This window comes from Cricetulus griseus, chromosome 3 (genome assembly GCF_003668045.3).
Source record: "Cricetulus griseus strain 17A/GY chromosome 3, alternate assembly CriGri-PICRH-1.0, whole genome shotgun sequence".
In the NCBI taxonomy this organism is placed as follows: Eukaryota; Metazoa; Chordata; class Mammalia; order Rodentia; family Cricetidae; genus Cricetulus; species Cricetulus griseus.
Window position 1 is genome coordinate 18,520,029 of NC_048596.1, and position 18,523 is coordinate 18,538,551.

The 18,523-nt window shown below is 38.1% G+C and overlaps 1 protein-coding gene across 3 annotated transcripts in view; it reads left to right on the plus strand.

Moving 5' to 3' along the window:
- The window catches only part of Hpse2 (heparanase 2 (inactive)), a 585,409-nt gene that overhangs the window by 331,298 nt on the left and 235,588 nt on the right, over positions 1 to 18,523 (plus strand). Inside the window, exon 4 of one of the 3 annotated variants that reach the window (XM_035443067.1) lies at positions 16,107 to 16,280. The exons of the other annotated variants lie outside the window; for them this stretch is intronic. Within the exon in view, the coding sequence (XP_035298958.1) occupies positions 16,107 to 16,280 (174 nt within the window). The remainder of the gene's footprint in view (positions 1 to 16,106; positions 16,281 to 18,523) is intronic. 3 annotated transcript variants of the gene reach the window in all.

Genomic DNA, 18,523 nt, shown 5'->3' on the forward strand with positions numbered 1-18,523 from the left:
GAGTTTTTAGGGTCACTTATGTAAACAATCATATCATCTGCAAATAGTGAAAGTTTGACTTCTTCCTTTCCAATTTGTATCCCTTTGGTCTCCTTTTCTTGTCTTATTGCTCTAGCTAGAAATTCAAGTACAATATTGAAGAAATATGGAGAGAGTGGACAGCCTTGTCTTGTTCCTGATATTAGAGGAATCGCTTTGAGTTTCTCTCCATTTAGTTTGATGTTGGCTGTTGGTTTGGTGTATATTGCTTTTATCATGTTTAGATATGTTCCTGTAATTCCTGTTCTCTCCAAGATCTTTATCATGAAGGGATGTTGGATTTTGTCAAAGGCTTTTTCAGTGTCTAGTGAGATGATCATGTGGTTTTTCTTTTTCAGTTTGTTTATATGGTGGATTACATTGATGGATTTTCATATGTTGAACCATCTTTGCATCCCTGGGATGAAGCCTACTTGATCATAGAGGATGGTTTTTCTGATGTGTTCTTGGATTGGATTCGCCAATAATTTGTTGAGTATTTTTGCATCGATGTTCATGAGGGATATTGCTCTCTATTTTAGTTGTATCTTTGTGTGGCTTGGGTATCAAAGTGATTGTAGCCTCATAAAAAGAGTTTGGCAATGTCCCTTCTTCTTCTATTGTGTGGAACAATTTGAGGAGTACTGGTATTAGCTCTAGTTTGAATTTCTGGTAGAATTCTGCAGTGAAGCCATCTAGCCCTGGGCTTTTTTTGGTTGGGAGGCTTTTGATGACTGCTTCTATTTCATTAGGGGTTATAGGTCAATTTAAACTGCTTATCTGTTTTTTTATCATTTTTTAATTTGAATTAGAAACAAGATTGTTTTACATGACAATCCCAGTTCCCTTCTCCCTCCTGTCTGCTTATCTGTTCTTGAATCAATTTTGGTAAGTGATATCTATCCAGAAAATTGCCCATTTCCTTTAGATTTTCGAATTTTGTGCAGTACAGATTTTCAAAGTATGACCTGATGATTCTCTGGATTTCCTCAGTGTCTGTTGTTATATCCCCCCTTTCTTTTCTGATTTTGTTAATTAGCATGCTCTCTCTCTCTGCCTTTTGGTTAGTTTGGATAGAGGTTTGTCTATCTTGTTGATCTTCTCAAAGAACCAACTCTTCGTTTCATTGATTCTTTGTAATGCTATCCTAGTTTCTATTTTATTGATTTCAGCCCTCAGTTTGATTATTTACTGACATCTACTCCTCCGTGGTGAGTTTGCTTCTTTTTGCTCTAAAGGTTTCAGTTGTTCTGTCAATTCTCTAGTATGAATTCTCCAGTTTCTTCATGTGGGCACTTAGTGCTATGAACTTTCCTCTTAGCATTGCTTTCAGAGTGTCCCATAAGTTTGGGTATGTTGTGTCTACATTGTCATTAAATTCTAGGAAGTGTTTAATTCTTTTTTATTTCTTCCTCAACCCAGGAATGGTGCAATTGGGTGTTGTTTAATTTGCACGAGTTTGAAGGTTTTCTTCAATTTGTATTGCTGTTGAATTCTAACTTTAAAGCATGGTGATCTGATAAGATACACGGGGTTATTTCAATTCTTTTGTATCTGTGGAGGTTTGCTTTGTTTCCAACTATGTGGTTAATTTTAGAGAAGGTTCCATGTGGCGCTGAGAAGAAGGTATATTCTTTTGTGTTTGGATGGAATGTTCTATAGATATCTGTTAAGCCCAGTTGGGTCATAATTTCTCTTAGATCCTTTGTTTCTTTGTTAAGTTTCTGCCTGGTGGTTCTGTCTAGTGGTTGAAGCAGGGTGATCAAGTCTCCTATTATAAGTGTGTGTGGTATTATGTGTGGTTTGAGCTTTAGTAATGTTTCTTTTACAAATGTGGGTGCCTTCGTATTTTGGGCATAGATGTTCAGGATTGAGACTTCATCTTGAGGGAATTTTCCTGTGATGAGTATGAATTGCCCTTCTCCATCTCTTTTGATTGATTTTATTTTGAAGTCTAATTTGTTAGATATTAGGATTGCTACACCAGCTTGTTTCTTGGGCCCATTTCATTGGAAAATCTTTTCCCAGCCCTTTACTCTGAGGTAACACCTGTCTTTGAAGTTGAGGTGTGTTTCTTGTATACAGCAGAAGGATGGATTCTGTCTTCATATCCATTCTGTTAGCCTGTATCTTTTTATGGGCAGATTAAGACCATTGACATTGAGGGATATTAATGTCCATTGACTATTGGATTATCTATTGCCTATGTTTTTGTGAGTGTAGTTATCTTCATTGGGTTGGAGTTTTCCTTCCAGAACTTTCTGTAGTGCTGGATTTGTGGATATGTATTGTTTAAGTCTGGTTTTGTCATGTAATATCTTGTTTTCTCCATCTATAGTGATTGAAAGTTTTGCTGGGTCCAGTAGTCTGGGTTGGCATCCATGCTCCCTTAGTGTTTGTAGGATATCTATCCAGGACCTTCTGGCTTTCAAAGTTTCCATTGAGAAGTCAGGAGTGATTCTGATAGGTCTGCCTTTATGTGTTACTTGGCCTTTTTCCTTTGCTGCTCTTAATATTTTCTCTTTATTCTGTAGGTTTGGTGTTTTGATTATTATGTGTCGAGGGGACTTCTTTTTGTGGTCCAGTCTATTTGGTGTTCTGTAAGCTTCTTGTACTTTCATAGGCATGTCCTTCTGTAGGTTGGGGAAGTTTTCTTCTATGATGTTGAATATGTTTTCTGTACCTTTGAGCTCTATTTCTTCACCTTCCTCTATACCTATTATTCTTAGGTTTGGCCTTTTCACAGTGTCTCATATGTCCTGGATATTTTGTGTTAGGGATTTGTTGGACTTGAGATTTTCTTTGGTCGATGACTGTATATCCTCTAGTGAGTCTTCAATAACTGAGATTCTCTCTTCCATCTCTTGAATTCTATTGGTTATACTCACATCTTTAGTTCCTGATCGTTTATCCAGCCTTTCTATTTCCAGCATCACCTCATTCTGTGTTTTCTTTATTGTCTCTATTTCAGCTTTGATGCCTTGAACTGTTTCGAGTGCTTCCTTCGCTTGTTTGGTTGTTTTTCTTGGCTTTCTTTAGATTCTTTAAGAGATTTGTTTATTTCTTGAATTTTTTGGTTTGTCTTTTCCTCCACTTCATGTAATTTTTGCTTGTTTTTTCTTCTATTTCTTTAAGGGATTTTCTTGTTTCCTCTTAAGGTCTCTATCATCTTCCTAAAATAATAGGGCAGGAGCAGAGGGTACACTTAACTCGTAGGGGTCTGGATTGAATCTGAGGAGCAGTAATAGTAAGGATCTGTGGTCCAATCTAGGAAAGATTTTAGATGGACTTTCTGACCTACTGGTTGTGGCAGATGAGAGACAGGAAGGAACTTGTAATAATTCCAAGATTACTAAGAAATGACTAACATTCGTAAATTCAGGGAATTACAAAAGAATGAACTTGTGTTGGTTTCTGAGATTTTTTTTTTTTAACATGTGCAGTTTGAGATCCATGTGAGACATTTAGAGAAAGATTGTTGAAATGGCAGATCTGGGGTTTAGAGAAGCCCTAAACTCTTTAAATTTCAGCGTGGGTATAAAATATTAGCCTAAAGTTAGAAGGTAAGCCTTAGAGACAGATGAGTCTGTACAGATGCAGCATTCCCTGAAAAGGGTAGGTTCTCAACGACTCTTAGCTAAAATCCTCTGCTTTTTCCTTGTAGTTGTTTACTTTGATAGAATTTTAAATTCTGAAGTCATTTCATTAACTTGTTTTTTAGGCATCAACTAAACCCAGATTTTCTGGGTTTCATTACAGATTGTGTTTGTCCCGGCTAGACTACAAAACCAGTGACACTGACCTCATAGTCACATTTACAGTGATCATGTTTCAGCCAGGTAAATGTGAAGTATATCCAAGAATAAGAAGCACACCTTAATTAAGATGGGACGGTCCAATCTACCCACAATGTTATTTGGTTCAGTCCCAGGGTGTGTGGATGTGTGTTATGCAAATCAACCGAACACAATAAAGATGATCGTAAATCAGCTGTGCGTGTACATATGTATGATCTTACAATCTGGATTGTGATTCTGCAATGGAACAGCTCCAGACTGCCTTAGCAGAAGACAATGAAAGGAAGAATGTTCTCTCAACTCTGGAATAACTCTACCTTATCAAATTTTTATGCTGTGTTTCTGCTGATAGCTCTCAGTACCTGGAGAAAAGAGCTGGGATTTAATTGTTCTCCCCACTCCTCAGAAAATCTTTTATACTTTCTCCACAGGTAGGAGCTTAGGATATCATCAGTGCTAAAGAGTGTTGTGGCACTTGTGAATTCCTTCATCCCCAATCATCCAATTTCTAACATGGTTAGAATCACGTCAGATGAACATCTCCAAAATGGAAATTCTTATTCAATGAACTCTAAAGAGATAAAGAGGATGAGGCAATGCAAGAGAAGGGGGAAAGCCCAAATACTTCTTCTAGAGAAAGACAAGACTAAGCCCAGTGAAAAAGGCTGAGTGTTTGGCTGCCAATATCTATTACTTAACAACTGACATTTTCCAGATCTCACTTCAGGGAAGGCAACACCTGATTTCACTTAAAGCTGCAGCATCTGCCCTACTGCTTTTCCCGCCCAGCCCAATGTCTCACCCACCAGCACCATGAGCAAAGGAAAGAGGATTCAATTAGCTGTGAATGGGGGTTGTGATGAGTGGGATCCTAAGAGTCATCACTGGAGTTCTGATCCGATAGTGCAGCTAGCTTACTTGGGGGGGGGGGGTTCTCCCACATGTGCAACACCAGAAAACATACACAAGTGCCAAGAGGCAAGAGCAAGACTGGCAGAGTCGTCTATACATACTGTGATTGGCTTTGGTGGTAGTGATTGTTTTAATCGCCGTGGCTCTCTAGCCTCTGCTGTCCCCAATCACAGTCACTGCTGGACATGTGGAGCAGATAAAACCATTTCTCTCAAACATTAGTCTTGCCAAAGAGAACTAGTAAAAGATGATCAGAGCACTAACGTTGAATTATTTTGTCTCTCATCTAGAGCTCTTGGGCTCTGCTCCAAAATGTTCAGTGATCATGCCCAAAGTGGAGGAAAACAACACACAACTGAATACTGTTCAGAATTTCAATTTTCAAATAATTCTTATGTTCAACACTTTGCTAATGACATTTTCCCTGTAGAATTTAAATGTGGATGATTAATTTTTGTGGTGTGTTCAAGACATGAGGCACTTCTTTTTCCATGTGCATTCTTATAGCAAATCAAACTAATCAACAAATGGTAGACATCTAATTCTAATTAAGCATAATTCTGGGATTCTATTTATTAAATACTTCTCTATTTGCTCCACTTTCCAATGAGGATCATGATTTATTTCAGTTCCCCTGGCACCACTGTCCATTCAGACCCTGTTTAAATATCTCTCCAAGGTCTGAGTAGTCCCTTTTCCTCAGTTTAGTAAGTTGAATATATGGCCATATATTCTCCTCTGGGGAAGGAGAATTACAATAATATATAATCCTACAATTTTTTCCTAAAGACCTGACCATTTCTTCTGTTAAAGAGTCCTCTGTCTGAAAATCTGCTCTGCACCAGGAATTCCAAGTGATCCAAGAGTTTAATTAGGGTGACTGTCCTCCTAATCCCACAGATTCATCTTTTGTTTGTGTTTTGTTTCTTTGGGGGTAGTGTAGCCATTAAGTAACACCCATATTTCTGTCTGTATATTTGCTTCTAGGGATGTCCTGTATTGCTATTTCCACAAGTCTCTGATGGCTAAGCTTAGCTGGCATGCCTTTGACCTTGCTCACTACTTGGCCTTTAGGAAGTAAGCATCAACACTTGGGCTCTCTTGCTTTGCCTAGCCCCTCCTCAAATCACCTTCATGGTTTTGATTGTAGACAAAAGTCACTGTCAAAGTTCTTAGTGATTCGATGTTCCTTTGTCACCAGCATACCCAAACCAGCCTTGACAAACAGTGGCAAATAAGGTTTGAACACGGACTGTTCCCTCAATAGCTAATGTGTTAAATACTTTGTCTTCAGGTGCTGTTTAGGAAGATTACAGAAACTTTAGAAGGTGAAAGCTGCCTAGAGAGTGTAAATCTTGAGGAGTATGACTTTGATGGTCTCTGGTCCCTTCTGTTTTTTTGTCCCCTATGAGGTAGACAGTCTCCTTCTTTCACATGCTCCTTCTACCATTATACCCTCCCTTATATTAATGAAGTCAAGAATTATTGATTGAAATCTCTGTAGTCATGACCCAAAATAAAAAGAAAAAGTCCTCCATTTAAGTTGTTCATATCAAGCATTAGGTTTCAGTGATATACATGTAACTATTACAATATTTCTTAGATTTCCTTTGGAATATAACCTTCAGATAGTCTTCTGGCCTTATTATATCAATTTTAACATGGCCACTTCTCTAATCTCCTCATATCTCCCTCTGTAATCTGTCAGTGCAACTAGAACACTTCTATTTTGTTCACTGTGGTCATAACCCTTTCCAGGCTTCTAAACATGACAGTAGCAATAATTTTACCCCATCTCCAGCAATCCTTGCCAGGACATTAAGTCTCATGTCCAAGAAAGTAATCCAAAATCCAGTTCCTTAATAGAGTGCCTTTAAAATCCAGCTCCAGGAGGACATCCTTGGCTTCTCCTAGTAATTCTCACGACTCTTTGGCTGCATACTATCTTTATTTGTTTAATTGGGTCATGTTGAGTTCTAATTCTACTGTAGTTATTTGACTGTTGTCCAAGTCACTAGTGGGGACAACTGATAACTACCTGTTGGTATGGGAGGAGCATCTTCAGCATTTCCTAATACAATGTGGGTAGAACCTCTTACTAGGGAAGGGTGAGCTTCCTTGGAAACATTTGGTGTTCAGTAAGGCATTTACTTCAAATGCCTGAAACATCCAACCAGTTGCCCCTAATTCCCATTTTAGAGTTTGGAGTTGTTCTAGCAGACTTTTGGCAGTATAACAGAGAAGACTTGATTCAGCATTCAAACACCTCTAAAGACCTGTAACTATCAATATCTCCATATTTCTGTTTAGCTGTAGTTATGCTTTTATCACATGTTCTTAGTTACCTACTTCCTTCACTCAGCTTATTGATTTTCTTCAGGGTCTCAGTTCAGTTTTGTATAACCTAAAACCCTATTCTCTTTGTAGACATTTCCTCCAATATATTTTAAATCCCTTAATTATTAAAAACTACATCCCCCTATTCAGTTGGGTGTTTACTTGAATCACTGCCACCACAATCTTTAGCTAAAAAACTGTCACCTTTTATGAGGAATTATCAGTGCATGCACACCTACCCATTCAAAAGACTTCGTTTTCTCTGCTACGCTAGCCAGTCCCAAACTCCCATCTCATGACCCATTTACTTGGATGATTTTCACTCTCATTTGCAATAGTTTAGTTTTCCTAAGCAGGAAACACGAAGATAGGATTAGATGTGTCGGAGACTGATTGGTGTCAGTGGAGAACTGGTGATGATGAAAAAGACTAGAGACCAGTTTAATGTCGTCTTGAGGGGAGGGGGAAAAGGAGAGTATTGTGTGAGGAGACTATAACGTAGTTCCAAGAAAGGAACTTCCAGTACTATGTGGTCTTCAAGACAAAACTGTCTTTAGAAATAGCCTTGTAACTTATTGGGATGAAAGTGCCTTAGCATCTTTAGTGTCAGTGCTCAGTTATTGAGTAAGGAGCAGTTCTTGGCATGTGCGACCTCAGTGTGAACAGAATAATCAGGGAGGAAGAGCAGCATTTGGAGCAGTCAGTCATTCTGTATGTAGGGGATTTGGGCGGTTAATTTTCAAAGCTACCATACATGTGCACACATATACATAGGGTCACACAGTTATACCTAGAGAGCAGATATCACTATTATATTTTTTAAGTTTTTAAATTATAACTAAAATATAATGACATTACACCCTTCTCTTACCTCTTACATGTCCCAGGTGCCCCCTACTTCCTCTCAAATAAATGGCCTATTTTCTTTGATAATTATTGTTACACATATTTCTATACATGTGCACAGATATATAAATGTAACCTGCAGAGTCCATTAGTGTTGCTGTGTGTAAATGGTGTCAGTGATGGCCACCTGGAATTGGATAACCAATTAGGGGTCTCTTCCTAAAGCTGCCTATATTTCTTTGTTTAGGGGCGGGGCCCTGTGAAACCTCCCCCTCTATGATCACATGTCTGTTGGTGTTGTCATTCTTCAGATCCTATTTAGGCAACCATAGTTTGGAAGTGTCATGGGTGTAGCTTACCTTTCATTTCTAGGAGACACAGTATCACAGCAGACTCCCTGGTCCTCTGGCTCTTACAATCTTTCTACTCCCCCATTCCACATTGTTTCCTGAGCTTTAGTTGCATAAGTTGTATCTGTGACTGATACAGTATCCTCTGCGTGTACTTTCTTTGGCTATAATTTATGAATATGGGCCCATATGTGCTATAACAGTAACCCACTGTGCCCAAGGGTACACAGGACTAAGGACAATTTAATGTCTCTGGCCCCTGTACCCACAACAGTGTATGTGTGATGTCCATTTTGTGGCTACTCTAACCACAAGAGGGTGGCACCTATCAAGTGATGGGTGTTTCCTTAGGTTTTATTACTATGGTTAACTCTGTTGGTGGAAAGAGCCTCTGTCACTAGCAGACCGGGCAGTAGAATAGATCCACACACTACATGAGACAAAGTAGCTGGAAACAGCAGAATGCCCCATGTTGTGGTGTTTATACTCAGACTCAAAATCAGTGTTTCTAGGTGCTGTAGGGATGTGTGGCAGCAGGAATTGAGATCACAAGCTCTCTGTCATGACAAAATCGTGACCCCATATATAGCACCACTTATTTTGTAAAAATTTTCTCTGATTTAGTCTGGAAGAAAGGTTTCTTCTGGCTGGCTGCTATGAGCTTTTGACATACCCCTATCATTGTTAATCACATTCTCAACGTCTATCACCACAAAATCTCCTAGGTATATGTATTCTCTAGCCTTGCCATGGCAGCCATTTCTCCAGGAATTCCTAAATGATTTATTATAAAATGGTAATTATAAACCAAGATCTTGGTGCGAGGCATGTTTATTTATGCTAGAAATCCATTAAGAAATATTATTCTCAATACTGTGAACATATTAGAAATATATATATATATATAATATATATATATATATATTAGAGATAGTATATATAGAGATGCATGGACATATATGTGTGTATGTACTTATATAAATATATATACACACATATCATATGTGTGTTTGGAATATTAAGAATAGAGTTTTAAAGTGATATATCTAAGCATCTATATTTTGTATACATCTGCCTATGTGTATCTTTCTGTCTATCTATGTACATTCCCTGACTTGGCAGCCATTTAAAATTATTGAGTACATTCAATGATTCATATATAAATATATATACATATGTACATATATATTTGTATATGTATGTGTTTATGCATATGCATGTATATAAGTGTGCATACAATGGTATGCACATGTATATATGTATCTGTGTATATATATATGTGTGTGTTTATATGTATATATGCATATTTATGTATACACACAGACACATACATATATATGCATGGGTTCTACTGATACTCTGATTTCAAAATTGATCTTGGCCTTCTCTCTTTGCTTTTAGTATCTTTTTGTAATCTAGATTTTTTATAATTTATGTGAGTTTAGATTATTTTTAGTTATTGAGAATTAAAACAAATATTACAAAGATACTTCACATTTATCCTGCAGAACTTTTATAAACATTTATATTGGACAAATGACAGTGAGCAGATCTTAGAGATTTATATTTACAGTTTTCATAGATATTCAAGATATTCTCTAGGATTATTCACAGTTTTAGAAGCTTGTTTTAGGAGTACATTTCTTTAAAGTGATATTAGCCTCTTCACTAATATCTGGGTCTCTTGTGATTTTCTGTCATCATTTAGATTAGTTCCAAATGGGATCCAAAAGACTTGTTATGCTTACTGGCACTCAGTTTCCCTGTAATCTAGTTAAAATGATTAATGGAACAATTACTCTCTAGCCCTGAGTCTTCTGATAGTATTTAATTTTTTATTCAAAGACATTTCCAAAATCTCATTCTCCTCCAACAGCCTTGGTTAAATTGTCAGCATTTATGCTGACTTTTTTATATCCTAGTTAAGGTTTCATTGCCCTGACTAACCTGGAGATATTAAACTCTCAGTTTAGAGATATCTTCACTCTTTCAAAATGGCTATGTTCTCCTCCTAGGCAATTTTCAAGCTTCTCTCTCTTAATAGCTGCAATTAAATGCCCCCTGTTGGTTGTACTTGCCAAGCCAAATGATTTCAAATTTAACTGGTGTGCTTCTTTGAATTTCAATAGGCAGTTTCAAGTGTACCTCACTCTGAGTTTCTTTCACATTTTTCTCATTTTCTTGCTTTTTCTCTTTTTAAAACCTCTATCAAATGACTACCTAGGGCTCAGCTGTATTATTCACTCCAAATTGAAACTTAAAACAATGAGTCTATTTTTTGAATGCATTGAACAGTGTTTAGCAGTAGTGTGACCTGGAGGGCATTTGCTACAATGAACAGTGATAATTGAGTTTTGATAGCTAGGGTACAAATAGTAAACCACACTGAAAGGTTCAAAATAACACCTGTTAAGTAAGGTATTTATTAAGGTTTATTGTGTACCAGATACTGAATTGATGCTAAAAGGGTAGAACAAATACTCCACTCTGCCTTGAGAGATAAAGACAATAAGCCTCATTAGCTAATTGCTATAATAGAAACAGATAAAGAGCCAAGACAGAATAGAGATGCAATGTCTCTACTTGGCAAGTCAGAAATTCCCACACTGGAAACCATTGATCTTGCTATGAAAAGTGAAGAAATGAGGAGATAGGACATATGAGACAGAGTCAAGAAGCCTGTAATAACTTGGGACATGAGAAAATGTAGTTTATCAAAGGATGGTGGGGAGTTCTAAGATAGCACAAATTTCATCAAACTCCAGTATCTTGAAACTCTTTGGGCCAAGTATAAGCATGTGCTGTTCTTCCCACCCCTTACAGCCTCTTTCAGCTCAAATCAGTGATGGTGGTTGTGGTGTGTGTGTGTGTGTGTGTGTGTGTGTCTGTGTGTCTGTGTGTCTGTGTGTCTGTGTGTATCTGTGTGCAGGTGCTAGAGGTCCAAATGGTGTATCTTCCTAAATTGCTTTCCAACTTATAGTTTTAGGGAAATTAGAACTCACCAATTCAGCTAGACTGTCTGGACAATAAGCCCTAGGAGTTTTCCCACCTCTGCCACTCTAGGGTTGGGATTGCAGATGCACATAGCCTTGCCCAGTGTTTTGGGTGGGTGCTGGTGTCCCAAACTCAAGTCCCCATGCTTGCATGGCAAGCATTTTACTAACTGGGACTTTTCACTGGCCCAGTATCAATACTTTTAAGATGCAAACTAGACGGTGTTCAAAAGAGTCTATCTAGTGTTCCTTGAGCCATTCAGGGTGGAAGCCAAAGTTCTTACAGCAGCCAGTAAGGCCCTTTGTGACCTGGTCCTGCTTCATTGTAACCTCACCTCCTACAATTCTCTTATTCACTCTGGGGCAGCCATACTGACCCCTTCTCCTTCCCCCCATTTGACATTCTCTTACCTGTCATGCCATGTCCTTTGCCCTTGCGGTAACCTTTGCACTGAAGTCCTGTATTTACCCACTAGACTCATGCCCTTACCCATGTCACATCTCTAATCTCTACCTCACTGTTGCCTTCTCCATGATGCCTGTCTAAAGCAGCAGACCAGCTTCTGCTGTTCTGGTGTCCCCCCCACCCACCCCTACCCCCAACCCCAACCCCTGCCACCCCAGCATGTTATTTCTCCCACCAGCCACACTAAACATGATTTCAAGGAAACAAGGACTGTTGCCTATTTTGCTCAGGGGAAGAAAATGAGAGGAAGGTGGTTTCCTAGAACTTAATGAGTTGTGCATCCTATTTTGTTTTGTTTGTTCATCAAAAGGTTCTTTGTCTGGTTTGTTTCCTAAGTGTGGAATCCTAAGAAACCTCAGAAAAATCATCAATCATTTGCATCTTGGTTTACATTCATTGGTATTTATCTGTCCATCCCAAGCATGAAACTAAGGCTAGCCTCAGTGAAGAAATGGTGTTTTGACAAAAAAGAGGTTTTACATCTTGAATTTAAGAAGATCAACTCCAAGTTCTTCTGTTCTTTTATTGCCATAGAACTTGAACAAGTAAGTTGAGTCTATTCTTTGCTCTCCATCTCTGTATTCTTGGAGTGTTCCATTTGACCCTCAGTCTGTCCTCCAGTCCCCCTGTCTAATGAACTCAGTGGCTCTCTCCACCTCCACCTTTTCCTTGTCTGTTTGTTGCTCTGTGTTATTAACAGGAGCATTGTACAGCACTGCTTTTCAACTTTCTTCTTTGTGGTTTTTAAAGACTGGACTGCTGTCTTTTATTTGTTTGAGGTTTTGTTTTGCTCTACTTCTCCCCACAGCTCCTCCACTCTTTCTTCTTTTGAACCTTGTGTGTAGTGTATGTAGACATGTTTTCAAAAACATTTAGCTGTCTTTCAATCTTTAGTTCTTCAGAAGTCTCAAGAACTTTCAGAGCACTTTCAGCATTGCTTGAAAGAGTCCCAAGCCTATTGATGCGTAGACCTTTCTGTAACTCCACTGCCTTTTTGCTAACCAATAAAATGTTGCACCTTAAAATTCAATTCTTGTGGAATGCAGGGCACATCAAGGCACTAGTATACTCTGGTGGAGGGAGTAGAAAGTCAACTTTAAGTATTTACTTGTTTGGAAGAATCCCAGGGGTAGGGTGAAGGGGGAATAGTCCAAGAAAATTTGTATTTGTTAAGCGTCTACTAAATTCTCTGCACTGAAACACATGTATTTCCCTAATGTACTTTAGAGTGCATTTCTTAAATTGGCAATAATTATTATCTCTCTTTGACCTCTTTCATTTTCATTACACACATTTTTATGTAACATAAAATATTTGGGTTGTAAGAACTCTTCAAGATGACTTTATGGCATAAACTAATAGGTGCTAGATGATTGGCTTATTTATTTATTTTTTTTGAAAGGTGGGAAGGGATGAAACACACATGGGATGTTTTTTATTTAAATTAGAAACAAGCTTCTTTTACATGTCAATCTCAGTTCCCTCTCCTTCCCTTCTTCCCCTGCCTCCCACAGACTTCCTATCCCATCCCCTTTCTGCTCCCCAGGGAGGATGAGGCCTTCCATGGGGATCTTCAAAGTCTGTCATATCATTTGGAATAGGGCCTAGACCCTCCCCAGTGTGTCTAGGCTGAGAGAGTATCCCTCTATGTGGAGAGGGCTCCCACAGTTCATTTGTATACTAGGGGTAAATACTGATCTACTACCAGTGGCCCCATAGATTGTCCAGACCTCCAAACTGACTTCTTTCAGGGGGTCTGGAACAATCCTATGTTGGTTTCTATCAGTCTGAGGTCCATGAGCAGCCCCTTGTTCAGATCAGCTGTTTCTGTGGGTTTCTCCAGCCTGGACTTGACTCCTTTGGTCATCACTACTCCCTCTCTGCAAATGAATTCCGGAGTTCAGCTCAGTGTTTAGCTGTGGGTGTCTGCCTCTGCTTCCATCAGCTACTGGATGAAGTCACTAGGATGGCATATAAGGTCATCATCAATCTCATTATCAGAGAAGGGCATTTAAGGTAGCCTCTCGACTATTACTTAGAATATTAGTTGGGGTCAACCTTGTAGATCTCTGGATATCTCCCTAGTGCCAGAATGATTGGCTTAATTGAAGGATATAGTGAGATACAGCACTAGACTTGAGGGACTTCATGGAAGAGGCCAGATTTAAAATTATCCTTAATAATGTTTTTCTTAAGCTTTTAACATTTTATTTCTCAACTTTACCTCATTTACAAACTCTAAATTATTATTCCATGTTCTTTACTTTGAAGTGATCTTCTTGTAGATTATTTTTTCCTTGCTGTGAACCTTAAATTTATGAGGTCACAGATTGAGGTGCTTTTGTGTTTGGTATGTATTTGCCTAATATACATGAAACACCTAGGTAGACATAATAAGTTCTAGAAAAGTCTAAGTAAAGGTAATCTATTTATCTAAAATCACTTTCAGTCATTTATACTAAATATTGGTATATTCTATTAGGATTTTATTTTATGGAAACTTTTGTTTTATGAATAAAACTAAAACTCATAAAAATAAGCATCTGCCATTGTATAGCTGACAAGCTGTAAAAGGTCACCATAAGTGTAAGGAGTATGAATGAACAAATATTTTCCTGTCAACATAATTGAAGTTTTGTGACACAAATATCAAAGGACTTCACATTGGACCTCTTCTGATCATTTAATATTCAAACTACTTGGGGAAGCCTATAATAATTTTCAGGTATCAGGGAACCTCTAGATAAAACTATTTTATCTAAAGCAAAGCATGATAGTGTAATTATTCAGTTGTAGGTGCAATCTGATAACTATTGCCAATGGTCTTTAAAATGATGATAGTTTTCTTTTAAAATATGTTTAATTTGGCTAGTTTGTTAGGCTATTCTTATATATTGTTTCATCTTCCTCACAATGGATACTGAAAAAATACTGAGTTTTGCCTTTTTAAAAATTTCCTTGTCAGTCTTTCTTATATCTGCCCTATGAAGGCCTGGAAGTCCTATCACAGGTGACCAGTGTTGAGGTGTGACTGTGCTGAGTGCAAGGGCAGATGTTGGCCTCTGTTCTTTAAAACCAAAATCAAAATTTATTGGATGGATCTTCTTTTTTTCTTCTACTTATGCCTCTTTGTAAAATTTGATTAAACTATAATCACATCATTTCCCCCTCCATCTCCTCCCTGTCCATCCCCACCCTGTGCCACTCGTACACTCTTTCAAAATCAAGACTTCTTTTTCAAAAAATTCTACTTCTTACATATGTATGAAGTAAATATATAAGTGAAACCCCCTGGGTCCATTTCATACTGTGTGTGTGTGTGTGTGTGTGTGTGAGTGTGTGTGTGTGTGTGTGTGTGTGTGTGTGTGTGTGTGTGTGTGTGTGTTTTAGAGCTCAACACAAGATTGGGTAGCCGTTTAAGGTCTCATTCCTGAGAAAGGTATATCCTCTTTCTCTCAGAAGTCTTTTGTCACAGCCTGTAGTTCTTCATGTATGGGTAGGGCAGCAGTCATGTTTCAGGGCCTGTAATTCTTCATCAATGTTCACCCATCCACACTGGTATGTCAACTGCTATTGTCATCATTCATTTCCTGTTTAAGCAGCCTATTGTTGAGATTTAGTGGGTAGCTTCCCTGTCATATCTGGAAGAGAGAATCTTGCAGTACACTCCCTGGTAGTGAAAACTGATTAAGGCTTTTGGGAGTGAGAGAAACTGACAACAGCAATAAAGGGAAGATGATTGACAGAGTGGAATGAATCTAGAAGTAAATGGGCATTGTACCTATTCCATATAAATGGGAATGAGAACCAGACATGAGTTGCTGCAGTAAAATGAAGGAATGGGGTGGATATGAGTCATTTGGTATTGAGATGAACATATATGCAAAATTATTACAGAACTTCCATCTCAAACATACTAGAAATGTGGCCCAGAGTGAAATGCTTTGGAACTCTTGGTCATCTGTGTTATTTCTAATACTGACCAGCTAGTCTTTTGTGACTTTGTACCTTGACATGATTACTGTCAGTCAAGCATGAATATAGACATAAGAGTACTAGAACTTTTGATATTTGCCCCCCAAATCTAGAAACCCAGCTAGTTTGGGAAATCTTCTTTTCTTAAAGATCAGCAATTGCACCATTTATTAGCAAACAAATGCACTGTGAGCTAGGCTTGGTTGCCAGTTTGCAAGCTCTGTCTGAAATTCTGAGTGCTGTCTCCCCCAAATCACATCAAAGTGCATCCCAGGTCAGAAGGTAATACTCTCTTTTAGAAGGTTAGCTTGTCTGTGCAGTTTCTTACTAGCAGGGAAGGCTTTCTGTAGAAGCTAATATTTTCCTTTTGTTGAGATTTGAAAGTTATAAGCCTTTCTCTGCTTCTTCCCAGCCAGGTCTCTAGACAAACTTTATAACTTTGCTGATTGCTCTGGACTCCACCTGATATTTGCTCTAAATGCACTGCGTCGTAATCCCAATAACTCCTGGAACAGTTCTAGTGCCCTGAGCCTGTTGAAGTACAGTGCCAGCAAAAAGTACAACATTTCTTGGGAACTGGGTAATGGTAAGTAAGGATGTCATTTCCTATGAATTGATAAAATAAAGGGGAAAATAAGTTGGCTTGAAACATAATCTTAGTCAGAGCTCTGTTTAGAGGCTTAGCCACTGAGTTGACTATTGTCTTAGAGTTTCTCTTACTGTGATGAAACACCATGACCAAAAGCAACTTGAGGAAGAAGGGGTATATTTGGCTTACATATTCCAAGTCAAAGTCCACAGAGGGAAGCCAAGGAAGGAATTCAAACCAGGTAAGAACCTGGAGGTAGGAGCTGATGGAGAGGCCAGAGAGGCATGATACTTACTGGCTTGCTCCTCATGGCTCATTCAGCCTGCTCTTACAGAACCCAGGACCTCCATCCCAGGGATGGCACCACCCACAATGGGCTGAACTCTCCCCATCCAACACTAAATAGTAAAATGTCTTACAGGCCTATGTACAGCATGGTCTTTTGGAGTTTCCCTCCTCTCAAATGACTCTAGCTTATGTCAAGTTTACAAAAAGTAGCCAGAATAACTGTCAATATGGTATAACACCAAAATGGTTAAGAATAGTAGATTTAATTAATTCACACCACATAGTTTTCTCTGGATATCTCCAAATATGGTGGGAATGCCACACACACACACACACACACACACACACACACACACACACACACACACACACACACACAGACACACAGAGACAGAGACAGACAGAGACAGACAGACAGACACACACACACACACAGAGAGAGAGAGAGAGAGAAAGAGAGAGAGAGAAGAAAAAGAAAAGAAAAGAAAAAGTAGTATGTTGATCAATGACTAAGAATTTGATGTTAAACCAGATGAAACCTGAGCTTTATTGTTCAGTGCATAGTCCAGAGAACATTGGTCTGAAAGATGATCCTTATAAAATAGTTCATTGGTTCTTTGCCAGACAAATTCTTGGAGCACTATATGCATTGCACAGGTGCACTTGCTCATATTTATTGCATACTAGAATTTGAAGTTTTCCTAACAAGAAGGCAAAGGAGAATAGAAATAAAAGAAATTCCATATATTTTAATAGCATCCATCATCCATCTTCTTCTCTCTTCTTCTATTCTCTCTTTCATTCCTGGAATAGAGGAAATTTGAAAAGAATTGTGGTGTAAAGTAATAGAGACTTTTCTAAGCCAGGAGATAAATGGTTTGCCTTTGGTCTGGCTTTGTTTGGTTGTTTTTTTTAAATATATATATATATATATATATATATATATATATATATATATATATATTATGCTACATAAGTAAAATTATTCTTTTTAAATTATTCTGTAAAAGAAAAATAGTTACAGGTAAGCTAGAAAAATCAAAACTTACCCATGGGTGATTGATGGGAATACTTCTTTAGAGTTTCTGAGATCTTGGAGTGTGAGAGTTTGTTCAGCTAAAATAAATCTTCATTTGGAGTAACTGGAGCAGTTTGATAGTAACACCTAGTGAGGAGAGAGCAATATACATCTTTCTATACGGTTATCTAGTAATAACTGCCCATCCCATCTATTCTTTCCTTCAAACTGCCCTACATAGTTCAGAGAAGGAGTGGAGTACATTCAAAGAGTGTTATTACTTGTCCACAAAACACATGATTCTCACCATCATTATTTTAAATGCCTCTTCAGGGCACACAAAAGTAAAGGATCATTTGAAAGGAGGTAAAAAGGTACTGCCATGGATGTGAAAACAGGGATGTAGATGGGGCTAGAGAAACACAGAACCAAATTCGGTGATTTAAAAGTCAACAAAGCAAAAAGAAAGCTCGAGTTGTGAGTGTTTGCTGGGTCAGTTTTGACTCTCTACCCTGGACAGTTTTAGCATGGCCTTGTCTTTTTTTTCTTTCTCTTTTATGTGTCTTAGTTTCAATTCTCAGACATCTCAAGTGCATTCTCACTTAGAAACCCACCCTTCCAAGCAGGGCATGATCATTTTCAGGTTGCAAGTAAAGTTGGTAGAGAAGAAATTATGCTATTGCGCACTGGTTATGGTCTTTTTATATTCTTTGAAAATTTCATATACTCCTTTAAAAATATTTTTACTGTTGGACAGATTCGTTCCCATTCTCCTATTGTGCCCATCTTAGTTTATCATTTAGGGTTCCCAGAAGATTAATTTGTCTTTTAATTCCTCTGTACTTCTTATATCAGAATCTGATCTTACAAGATTCTAATATATTCTGGTCACAATTTTCTGTGTTGCATGTGTGTCCTTTCCCTTCTCAAAATT